The following is a 12,869-nucleotide window of genomic DNA, read 5'->3' as shown; positions in this document are numbered from 1 at the left end:
ATAAATTTAACCAAGTATCCACTATATTTTTTTCTCCATTTTTTTTTATTAACTTTACACATTTTTTAACTGTTTATACATATATATTGTGGAAATTTCTTTCAATATATTTGAAAACACAAGTTGGTATCCGGATTATTATAAATAATCCATTATGAGGAAATTAAATCCTCACTTCTTGAATTATATATATGTGTGTGTGTGTGTGTGTGTGTGTGTGTATATATATATACACACACACGTATATACACACATATATACATCCATACATACACACACATGTATATATATAAATGTATATTACTTAAAAAAAAAATGTAACAACCATTATTTATGTCATTGTCTTGTATGTATATGAGTGTGTATATATATGTATAAACGTTACCATTATCACATACTTAATATATGTACATTGTTTAAATGTCAGAAGCTGCAGTTTTTTTGTCCAGGGAAATTCCATTTGAAGATGTATAATGCTAAAAAACACAATATACTTCTAAATAAAATCACTCCAGAAGTTATCACAAGACCAGCAGATACTATATTTCACCATATTTGTGGCTTATCAGTGCTGCATTCTCACCTCAATTCTGAATGAATTGTGAGTCTGAAATATACACAGATTGTGTATAAACTGTTTACTGATTTGCAGTAGAATAAGTAGAATAAATTCAAATTATGCACGAGAAGCAGCTTCTGTAATGTAAACATTGCTAATATCACATACTTGTGTTTTAAATGCCAGAAGCTGCAGTGGTTTTGTCTGGGAAAAATCTCTTTAAAGATGTTTGTGTTAAAAAGCACAATATATTTCAGAGTTGGGTCTGTATGTCTCTGTGTGGAGAACGTCCCATCTACAGTGTGTCCGTGTGTGTATTTATACACGCATACAAACACACATACATACATATATATACACAAACATGCACACACATTATACTTTGTCCATGGTGGAGATGTCCATTTTATAAAATCCGAGTGGAGTGAGGGGAAAAAATGGTTGAGAAATAATGAATCAGAATCCCACCACCCGGCTTAAATGAACCCTGTACAGTGTTAGAATAATTAAATAATCATCTGTGTTTGTTATTCTATGTTTGTATTTATCTTTATTTTGATATTCAGTTGCCGAACTTTGGATGTTTGTCGCTTGAAAGAGGAAACACAAGTTTCTGAGATTTTTGTGAAATTACTGGCTCATTCCAAAACACGAGTGAAAGAAAGATCATATGAATATACTCTGAAGCTTGTGAAAGTAAGTGTTTGTATATCTGATATAATGCCTGGTTGTGAAGTGAAGATGATAGTCTACTGGTCACATAGCTTACCTTAGATATAACAGCTGTGAAGGTAACATACTGGATGGTCATGTGTTCAAACCTTACTATAGACATAATAGCTGTGTGGTAAAGGTACTGAATCACTGACTCCATGGTTGTGTGTTCAAACCTTACTATAAATACAATAGCTGTGTGTTTAAGATACTAGACTACTAACTCCTTCATAGTTATGTATTTAGATGTAAATAGTCATTATGTTGTGACTTCTGATATATTTGACTGACGAACAAAAGTAAATTAGTCCTTAATTCACAGTTGAGTAGTTTGTAATAAAAAGGGACATCCAAAGATAAAAACAATTTTTGAAATATTTTTAAATCACAGGTGACAGGTCAGCATCCTTGACCTCTGTCTTTTGGACTTTTGAGATTGATCGGAGGAAGATGACAGACTGAAGTCATGGCCTGAACATTTCTTAACACTGGACCCAGCTAAAGGCACCTAAGGGACCAGTAAAAGCAGGCGGAGGTGGTGGTTGTTGTCTACCATCCAAGATCATGTATTATCTTTCTGACAATATATGATCTTAGATGGTAGACAACCATTTCTGGTTGTCCACCTGTCCTTGCTACCACAATATGCATCTAGCTTCATGCCCTCACTACCTTGCTGTCTCTTGCACACAGTCAATTAATCTAATGCATTGTACGATGCCATCCCAGAGCAGATTGACTCATGGCATCTGGAATACTGGTTAGAATTGTGGGTAAACTTGTACACACTCAGATAACTGATTTCAAATTTTGCACAAGGCCAGCAATTTCAGAGGAGGACGCAAGTCAATTACATTGACCCTAGTACTCAACTAACTTCATCAACCTTGAAAGGATGAAAGGCAAAGTCGACCCCAGCAATATTTGAACTCAGAATCTAAAATTGGAAGAAATGCTGCTAAGCATTTTTTTTTACTGCTGTAATGATTCTGCCACCTTGAATAAATTTCTAGTAATCATCACCCACCAAGGAATATGAACCTTCATTGCAGCACATTAAACCCCTAATTAGCATATGCTTGGTTCTGACACCTTGACAATCAGTGGTTACCTACACACACACACACACACCCATGTAATCTATAGATCCAGTACTGACCAACACAACATAAATAACAACAATGACAACAACAGAAGTGACAATCAGACATTTTGTTAAAGAAGCATAATTAATTAAAATCTTACTAATTACTGAAACCATAAGATATGTTTTCTGTTTCATTTTACAGGAATATTTAAATATTAATGAAATTGCAGCTCACTCATCATCATCATTACAGTTGGGAATTAAGTTTTTAATTAATCCAATAGTTCTGCATGAAATTATTTACTTTGGAATGGCAGACCCTGATAAAAAGGTATTTATGCCCTCGATTATACGGATTATTTTTGTTTTTTTCCCTTTTCCATTTTCATACACACACACACATTATTTGAAGAGAACATTAGAAGTTATGGAAGACTATAATAATAAAAATAATATAAAATAATAAGGTGATTGTGTAACAAATGGAAGGGAATTTTAGTAATATGATCAAAAATAACTGGTAGATCTTATTCGTATAATAAAAGAAAAGTGATATTCTATATTTTTTGTAGAATGATACATTAAGGAGTTTTTTAATGAATACTATTGGATTTCTTAAATCCATATATTGTGACAAATCTATATTTATTTCAGATCTCTCAACTAGCTGCTGATATCCTCTTGTATTTGCTACAAGCTCAGCTTCTTTTAGATGGTGATATTTGGCAAGAATTCATCGCTACTTTGGCCAAATCTTTGCCTTTGTTACAGGTAAATATTGCTTTACTATATTTTGTAACTTGATACATCTGTTACTCTTGCTACCACTGCTACTACTACCATTGCCATCCCATCATCACTCCCATTAATACTACTACTACTACAACAACCACCACTACTGTTGATACTAGTACCTCTGCTACACACACCACACTGACGCTACACACACCACACTGAAGCTTCACCACCACCACTGATATTACTAGACTGTGACACTAATACCACTACCACCACCACCACCATATTACACTGAGATGTGTATATTATGAACATTAAAAGTATTCAGTTTTTATCTTACCTGTCCATGTTACTTTGGTCTTATCTCAGAGACATGTCTTTACTGTTGGCATATTTCACCTAGCCCTCCACATGAGTGCATGCGCACACACACACATGCACTCAGACTGTATGTACACATTGACGTGTGTTGCCACACTTGCAGAAAAATCCATACACACACATACACGTATGTATTTATAGACGCACATGCCTATGCATATCTATATACACACACATCACACACATCTTTATATAAATATATGCACTTACACACATACATGTTTGCATGGACATGTAACTTTTCATTGTCACTCTCTTGGCGGTTCCTGTGAAGGCTATTTGCACAATGCCTTCCTCCTGGCCCCTCTACCCCTTCATACACATTTACATTTGCATAGCAACCTCACTAGTGCTGGTGGTATGATGAAAAACACTCAGTACACTGTAAGAGTGATTGGCATTAAGAAGGGCACCCAGCAATAGAATCCATGCCAAAAAAGACATTGGAGCACAATGCAGTTCTTGGGCCTCATTGGTTCTTGTGAAACTGTCCAACCCATGTCAATACAGTCCTTGAACCCATTGAATCCTGTCCAACCAGCAGAGGACATAGACCCACATTTACACTCCTTCACATACATACACACATCATTATTTAATATCCATTTTCCACACTGGCATGGGCTGGATAGTTTGACCAGAGCAAGCCAGAGACCTCCACCAGGTTCCAGTCTGATTTGGCTTCGTGTCTATGACTGGATGTTCTTTTCCTAATGCCAACCACTTTACAGTATGTGCTGAGTGCTTTTATGTGGCATGGGCACATCCCACATAGATGCACATGTGGACAAAACTTTGTCTACATACACACACACATGCATGCACATCTACTACATTCAACAGAATTATGTTATAACTGGTTAACATGGAGCTATTTTGTTTTCATTTGTAGTCATATGCTGAGACTGAAACCCCTCTTGGATATTGCATTCTTGGAATGGTGGAGCCTAATAAAGAAAGTGGACCGACACCCTTACCTCGCTGTGAGAAGTTCCGAGGGGTTTTAAGACTTATGTTCTCACCTAACAGCAAGTAGGTTTACTACATTCCTTGGTCTGATACATCTCCCTGAGAATTATAATTTCAGCTCTATCAGTCATGTACAATCCTCCTGTGTAGCACCTTGAGCAAGTATCTGCTTTTGTAGTGCTGGGCCATGAAAGTGTTGTGAGTGAATTGGCAAAAGGGAAAATGAAAGAAGCCCATCATATATGTGTGTGTGTGTGTTTGTATGTATCCTTGTCTTGACATCATGTGATGATTGTTGTAATGAGCATCACTTTTGCCAATCTCTGAAAAACATGTCTGGCTAAAGGAAATTATTACCTTGCTTGGACACAAGTGATGGTTGGTGACAGGAAGGACATCTGGCTGTAGAAAATCTGCCTCAACAAATTACATCTGACCCATGCAAGCATGGAAAAGTAAAGGATGGAAAACGATGATGTTGATATGATTTGAGAGAGATTTGACTACTATTTCTAGCTGGTCAAATGATCATGTATCGGTTCCTCTCCTTTTTAATTTTGTCGTGATTGTGATTTGTACTTGTTTATTTCAGAGTTCGTTGTGAGGCTGTGACACACCTGCTGTGGTTCATCTGTCATGAGAAGGAGCAGGAGTTGAAGCTACCCCAGGTGAATGACCTCAAGATACCCGACTTACCAAACTTCTTCTCCATGCCATGTTTACAGCTCTTGGAGTTGGAGTTGGAACAAAAGACCTCAGTCTTTAATGTAAGTTAACTTTATGTATTTCTGTGATTCTAGGTTAGGGTGGTAGACTAGCAGAATCAATAGATCACCAAACTAAGCCTTATAATGTTTAGTCTTTGTTCTGAGTTCCAATCATGGTAAAGCCAACTTTAACTTTTAACTGATTATTCTGTCCTCATCACCTCCCAAAAGTAAAATTGTGCCTTTGTCTCCATCTTAGAAATCAATAATTATTATTTAACCCCTCTGTGTGTAGCCCCTTGTGGGCAGTAAAAAAATAAGAAATCAATAATTATTTTGGAAAATGGTTTATTTGCAGAATCTTGATCAACTGACATTACACCCTTCCCCCCATTTATGGCTACCTGCCTTGAAGCAAGTAAAAGATGAAAGATGAAAGATGATATATATAAAATCTATGCATGTCTTATGTTTCTAGGCTGATGATGTAACCAAAGTGTATAACATATTCTGTTCCAAGACACTTGATGAAGAAATGAAGAAGTCAGCTCTTGAACAGCTTGCTATTATGTTACTTGGTAAGTTTGCATAATTTTTCTCAGATTACTTTAAACATCTACTTTGTACTGTTCTCATATTCTTTCCATCAACACCATCATGTTGTCGTTGCAAATTTTGTTAAAGTGAAACTGTTCTCTAGTTACATATCTGTGTGTGTGTGTGTATGAGATTTTTTAATTCTTTTGAAACCAACCTGCCTGAGATTGCCCCTGGTTCCATAATAGAAGCTTCTTGCTTTAAAAGGATCTAACCCTTTAGTATTTAAACAGGCCATATCCAGTCCATATATTTTCCCTGTTTTATGTTCAAACCACCTATACTACAATGTCATTTTAAAAATAAACAATCACATCTCTGAAGTCTCAAAGCTATGGAGATAATGCATAATTAATTTAAAACAATGTGAATAAAGAAGCATTACATTTCACAGAGCAATCTGAACACTAAATTGAAACCTAACCCCAGCTTAATAGTCAAAATTATTTCCCTAAATTCTTCGGTTAATTCGTTATTCTGAATCTTTTTATTATTAAGGAATCTTTGAAATACATGCCATGCTCCTGGCAATCTCTGCATAAAAAAGTATTATATGTCTTCTTTAATCTATTTTTTAAGTCTTTTGTCATCATCATCATCATTTAACATCCACTTTTCTCCATGCTTTCACATGTGAAATGGAGTTTGTTGAGGCAGGTTTTTCTATAGCTGGATACTCTTCCTTGTCACCAACCCTCACTTGTTTCCAAGGATGACAATATTTGACCCATTGCCAGACATGTTTCCATGGAATATTAGAAACGGACACTGCTTGTATGGTGATCATGCTTGTTAAACTATTATGTTATATCAAGACAAGGAGACAGTAACATGCATACATGCATGCACACACATACGCACACATGACTAACTTCTTTCAAATTCCACCCACCTTTTGATTAAAGGTGTTCCGGCTGTGACTATCCGGTCATTTTTTTGTTTTTATTTCCAGCATCATGTATCTATAATTACATTATCAAATTTCACACTCCATTTTTTTTTTATAATCATACAGTGGGAGTTGAGAGAGATTTGACTGCTATTTCTAGCAGTGTGAGCATCCCCAAACAATATACAAACCTGCTAATGATGTGAAGACATAAGTCATTAAATCCACCACAAAATCGGCCTGTCAAACTACTCATTCTTCCCTCACCTACCATCTTGTTCGTAATGTCAGTTTCTGTCAAATGTCTTTCGCCTCTGTTTTTCACATTCTTTGTCCATTATTACTCTCCAGATCACAATCTTCATAACATCTTCAAAGAACTTGGTGGCATTGAAGAAATTTTGTTCTATATCCATAAAAGTGTTTTAAAAGAACAAGCTTCATCTGAGGTAAAATTTGAAATCATTGTTATTAAGGCAGAATTGTTAGCACTTTGGACTGTTTCATTAAAAATCTCTCGTTTGAATCTTTCCACTTTGTAATATTTTCTGTTAATTTTGCATTAATTTTTTTTTTTTGTGTGTTTTGTAATTTCTTTTCCCTGTAGCAGAGACTCATTAACTACAACATCTTTCTTCCTTGTTGTGTGAATATTCTGTCTGTGATTTTACAATACAACAGTACTGAAAGACATCGACTGAAGGACAAAGAAGAATTATACTACAGCTTGCTACGAGGTCAGTTCTCTTTTGATTCCATCTCTTTCTTTTCCTACTATATTGATCATTGATTGCCATGCCATTCAGATGTCAATCTACATTACTGGATGAAAGCCATAGCATGCTGCTGCAAGCTTATCTATTCTGGTTATAGGCCTACGTGTCTGCTAGCTGTGGGTTGGGTGCAGTGTTCTCATGGTCAGCACTGATGTGGAATTCAAATTTAGAATGCGAAGGGGCTAGAACAGATGCTGTATGCCATTTCATACTAATCTCCCACCCTGGACTGCTACTTAATTTATTGACCCCATCCTTGCCCCAAGACAAAGTTCAAAGTTAGTTTAGATTTAATCAAAGACTAAATTTGTATTTTGATATTGAATCAAAACAAAAACTAAACAGAAAAAAGTCAATACAAATGGTGATATTTGTTTGCAGTCTTGCAAAAGAATGCTTTAGTTGTTTGTACTGAAGTTGTCCCTCTATTATATGTATTATGATATATTATGTAGGGTTTCAGCTGTCCTTTCAGTATGTTAGGTCTGTCCCTTATCATATGTAGGGCTAAAGTTGTCTCCTAAATGTGTTAGGCTTGTCCCCTAGAATAGTATGTAGAGCTACAACTTCCTTTGAATGTTAGATTTGTCCTTTACCATAATGTGTAGGGTTACATCTGTTCCTTAAATGTTAAGTTTGTTCCCTACCAGAAAATGTAGGGCTACTGTTATCCCTTAAATGTTAGGTTTGTCCCCTACCATGATAAGTAGAACTACAGCTGTCCCTTAAATGTGTTCGTTTTGTTCCCTACAATAATGAATTTATTTTTAATACTCAGTTATATCACCCAACTGAGTATCATCTTTACCTTCCTCTCTTCTGGACGTAGGAGATTAATAAAATAAATTTACAGTTATATACCGAGGTTGACATACCAACTATACTAGACCACTAAAATGTTTGCTTCTGGGCCTATGCTAGAAATCAATATTTTGTTTCATCACCCTTCCCTCGAATTCTGAGTTTAAATCCTGCTAAGACGGACTTTTCATCATTCTGAGATTAATAAAATAAATGCTAACTGTGTACAAAAATTGATGCAATGAACTACATCCTTACCCAGCAAGGTTTGTGATCCTGTCCCTGCATTAAGAAAGGTTACAATTTATTTTCTACCTCTTCCCTCCACTACTTTCCTCTCTATCTCTATGTTGCTTTGACAATTAATATAGGTCCTTTTTTATTTTTCAGTTGCTTTGCTACATGACCAAGAGGAATCCTTAAAATATGAGGTCACCAAAATCTTGACCTTTCTCTTGTTTGACGAAGTGATTCTCTCAGATGCAGCGTATGTGTAATTTTTTTTTTTTTATCTAAAAGACCTCTGTAAATGTCACTTGAATGATTGCATCAAACATTAAGTAGCATTAAGTGATTTACCTGTTTCTTATACATACATGTGCACAATATACAGACACGTGTGTGTAATATATTTCATATGAAGAATGGATAAGGATTGGCAACAGGAAGAGCATCCAACTTTAAAATCCTGCCTCACATATGTCCTCATCCAACCTATGTTAGCATGGAAAATGAATGAATAGTGTGTGTGTATGTACGTGTAGGTATGTAAATATGTACTTATGTGTGTGTATGTAGGTATATAAATGTGCTTGTATGATGTATGTCTATATGTATGTATGTGTATGTATGTATATATATATATATATATATATATATATATATGTGTATGTATGTATATACAGCGCTGGGTGTAAATCCGTTCATCTGTTAATCATTAATTAATGAAGTTAACATTTTCATTAACGATTTAACTTTTAAGTTAAGCTACTGTCTTGGTGATGATGATGTTTATGTATGTATGTATGTATGTATATTTGTATATAAAATCTGTATAAAATCTAATTTCAGTTGTAAATCGCCAGATGAAAAAACAAAGTTCATCAAGTTTTCGATGCCTTATTTTGTGTGTAAGAGGTGTGTATTCTCTGTTTATATATCAAAAGTTGTATATACTGTTTATGTATGTATATTGTGTGGAAAAAGTATGTATATACTGTTTATATTGTATAAAAATGTGTATATTTTTATATATTTATATATTGTGTGTAAAAGATGTGTATATTCTGTTTATATAGTCTGTAAAAGATGTGTATATTGTGTTAATATATTTATATTGTCTATAAAAGGTGTTTATTTGCGTATATTCTTTTGTTTATGTATTTATATTTTGGAGTTTGGATTTATTGTTACACAGGGAGATTTTGACAGAAGTGTCTCATGTCCAGAATGTGTTGTTTAGCCCCAGGTCAGCTCTGATGGAGCCATGACAACTCTGTCCTCCTCTTGAGTATTGCATGTCTACAATTATCATCCTCTTGCTCTGGTCCTTCTTCACCACCTTCTCTTCTACCTGCTGGAGATGAGTCAAACCCCTCTGGTACTGGAGAGCAAATGAATAAATGGATGTGATATAAGGAGATTTGGAAACAGCTTGCTTATACCAATGCTGCCAATTGAAAGTTCTGCATACTGGACACCAGTAAGTTTAGGAGTCATCAGGAGAGAATGTGAGCAGTTTTGGGGCCTTTCTCTTGATGGCTCTACGGTACACCAGTGTGCTGTTAGAGGCAAAACAACTTCTCCAGTGCTAGTGCCATAGTAAAATGTATGCAGTACACTTTATTAAGTGGTTGGTGGTAGGTAGGGCATCCAGCCCTGAGAATGAAATGCACAAGCATTAGTGGACCTCAGCCAATTGAGGAGGACAGTAAGTTTGAATGAAAATTAACTCAGTCCATCATCACTTACCTATCCCATGCCAATGTTAAATAATAGACATGGAAATGATGTTGCTATTAACCGTATCCAATGTATCTCTTTATGGCTGGGATTTACTGGAGATTTGGATGTTATTTCTTGCAGGTTTAATAGTCAAGCAGATGACCTCATTGGCTTGAATCAACAGTGTTATTTGACTTGGTACTAGAGTTGTCATCATTAATAGTGGTAGTAGTAGTAGTATTTTTGTTTTAATACCTTGTTGTTTGAACTCAGGTCAGCTCTAATTGCAAAGATTGATGCTCAAAGCTATTTCAGCCATGACCATTCTGCTTTCCTAGGACTACAGTATCTAATGAGTTCTTTTTTTTTATTTAACCCTTTTGTTACTATACTTCCATTGAACTATGCTGCATTTGTATCAATTAATTTTGAAAATAATAAAGAATTTACTAAAATATGTTGGTCATTATTAATCTGGTAATAGGAACATAAATTAATATGGAATTTTAATTTAGATCACTTTATATAGAAAGTTTGCAACACAGAAGCAGAAGTGGTCTTGGGTTGGTTAGTATCAAAAGGGTTAAGACAGTAGGGTGTAATTTGTGTTATTTCTTATCGGTTAGCAACTACTACTCTTACTCAGTACTCCCACAAGATACTCCCTACATTTTACTCCTTTTGTAAAATTTACCAATTCTTATTTTACTAACAACTGTCATTAAACTGAGCTACTCTACAAAATATATTTATAAGCTTTTCTCAATTTTTCAGATACAACTTCCCATACAAACCTCCTGTACATCCCCAGAGTACCTCTATTTATTCTTCGGAATATTCCACTTTAGATCCACTCACGCCATCTCTCAAAGAAATGATTCGATTTGCTTGGAACTTTGCCTGGCATCATGGTATCAATGGCCTTGTACAATTTGGACAAACTTCATCCACATCATCAGAAACAGTTGTTGAGTAAGTAATCTCTGTATTTTCAGACTCTCATTCACTTCTTTATTTTGTTTCATTTATTTGAAATGTCTGCAAGCACACCTCAGTTTATGTCATTTTGAAGTTACATCTTTTCTTGACTTTATGTTGTTTTTATGAAGTCAGTTTATTTGATTTTTATGCCAACAAACATTTAAAGTCAGTTTATTTGATTTTTATGTCAGTCTCAGCAAACATTTAAAAGCATAGTAATGGTACTCCATCAGTTATGATAATGATTGTTCCAGTTGATCCGATCAGCAGAACAGCCTGCTCGTGAAATTAATGTGCAAGTGGCTGAGCACTCCAGACACACATACCCTTAACATAATTCTCAGGAAGAAAACTGGACCTTTGCAATACAGGTATAACTCGTCTTTACCAGCTGAGTCAACTGGAGCAACAGGAAATAAAGAGTCTTGTTCAAGTATGCAATGCACTGCTGAGAGCCAAATACCCTAACTACTAAGCCACGTGCCTTCATTTAAAGCATTCAAAAAAAATACTTAAAACCAATCCTGAAATGCAAAATGAAATACATGTAAAAATATGCAGAAATCATTTATTAAAACGTATAAGCTAATAAAGTTTTTGAAATATTTTGTCATAAAGCCTAAAGGACCAAATGTAGTCCAGAGGAAAACAAATTAATGGTAGTGAGATCTAGTGAGTAGCAGTTTGGGGAAAGAAACTATTAGAATGAAAGGACTTATGACTAACGAGGAGCTCAACAGAGAAGCAATGCACCTAGGAAGAGAAGTGGGAGACATGTTTAAAGGTCTTAACGGAGGGTATAAAGTGTGACTGTGTGGTAAGAAGCTTGCTTCCCAACCACGTGGTTCCAGGTTCAGTCCCACTGTGTGGCACCTTGGGAAAGTGTCTTCTACTATAGCCTTCGGCTGACCAAATCCTTGTGTAGACAGAAACTGAAAGAAGCCCGTCATGTACTCTGGGGGTCTTGAATAATCATCCCCTCCTTATTAATTTTTCAGACGACCCCTCCCCACCGCTTTTATTCCAACCTTCCCCACCTATTAAATTTTATTTTGATAATCTATCTCTGGTGAAATTTTATTGTAAGCTATTCACATTGATACAACAGCTGGAGAATCTGATAGTAATTTTATTTTACGTTAAAAACATATATACATGACAAAAAAAGAACATTACAAGTAATTCCATATGTTATAAAATAAATAGGATATATAAACTAAATAACTAATTCTGTTTTTTTTTTAAAAATCAAGGATGACAGCCTAAAAAATTTTTAATAATTTCTCATTTAGGCACAAGGCCCAACAATTTGTGGGGAAGGACAAGTGGATTAAAGTGGCCCAGTCCATTACTGGTGCTTTATTTTATTGACCCTGTTGGGATGAAAGGTAAAGCTAATCTCAGTGGGATTGATCTCAGAACGTAATGGGTCATAACTCTATGCTGCAAAGCATGTTGCCCGATGCTAAGGCACAAGACCAGCAATTTAAAGGGAAGGGGAAAGTCAATTAAACTGACTCCCGTTACTAGTACAAAACAACAAACCCTGGAGAGTTCATTATTATTTTTGCTGACACTAATTGTGAATCAGCATGACAAAAAAAAAAAAAGGATCTTATTCAAAATGGGGGCACCAGTTTTCATTAATGTTTTATGTAGTGTTTTTGGTACCGAAAGACTTTCAAACTTTGTATACTTATCTATTTTGTGTTATAGAACAGAAAAA

The 12,869-nt window shown here is 35.2% G+C and overlaps 1 protein-coding gene across 2 annotated transcripts in view; it reads left to right on the top strand.

The window, feature by feature from the left end:
- LOC106878468 (rotatin) overlaps nt 1-12,869 on the top strand; it is a 55,061-nt gene that overhangs the window by 13,291 nt on the left and 28,901 nt on the right. Inside the window, exons 13-23 of one of the 2 annotated variants that reach the window (XM_052973803.1) lie at nt 1,126-1,255; nt 2,563-2,691; nt 3,015-3,131; nt 4,372-4,511; nt 5,041-5,215; nt 5,634-5,733; nt 6,993-7,090; nt 7,252-7,378; nt 8,609-8,705; nt 9,290-9,355; nt 10,937-11,134. In XM_052973803.1, coding sequence (XP_052829763.1) covers nt 1,126-1,255; nt 2,563-2,691; nt 3,015-3,131; nt 4,372-4,511; nt 5,041-5,215; nt 5,634-5,733; nt 6,993-7,090; nt 7,252-7,378; nt 8,609-8,705; nt 9,290-9,355; nt 10,937-11,134 — 1,377 coding nt within the window. Of the gene's footprint in view, nt 1-1,125; nt 1,256-2,562; nt 2,692-3,014; nt 3,132-4,371; nt 4,512-5,040; nt 5,216-5,633; nt 5,734-6,992; nt 7,091-7,248; nt 7,379-8,608; nt 8,706-9,289; nt 9,356-10,936; nt 11,135-12,869 lie in introns of both variants that reach the window. The other variant, XM_014927685.2, reaches the window with a different exon arrangement.

The sequence above is a fragment of the Octopus bimaculoides genome, chromosome 17 (genome assembly GCF_001194135.2).
Source record: "Octopus bimaculoides isolate UCB-OBI-ISO-001 chromosome 17, ASM119413v2, whole genome shotgun sequence".
NCBI lineage: Eukaryota > Metazoa > Mollusca > Cephalopoda > Octopoda > Octopodidae > Octopus > Octopus bimaculoides.
The sequence above is the reverse complement of the archived record's forward strand: the minus strand, read 5'-3'. Positions and strand labels throughout refer to the sequence as shown.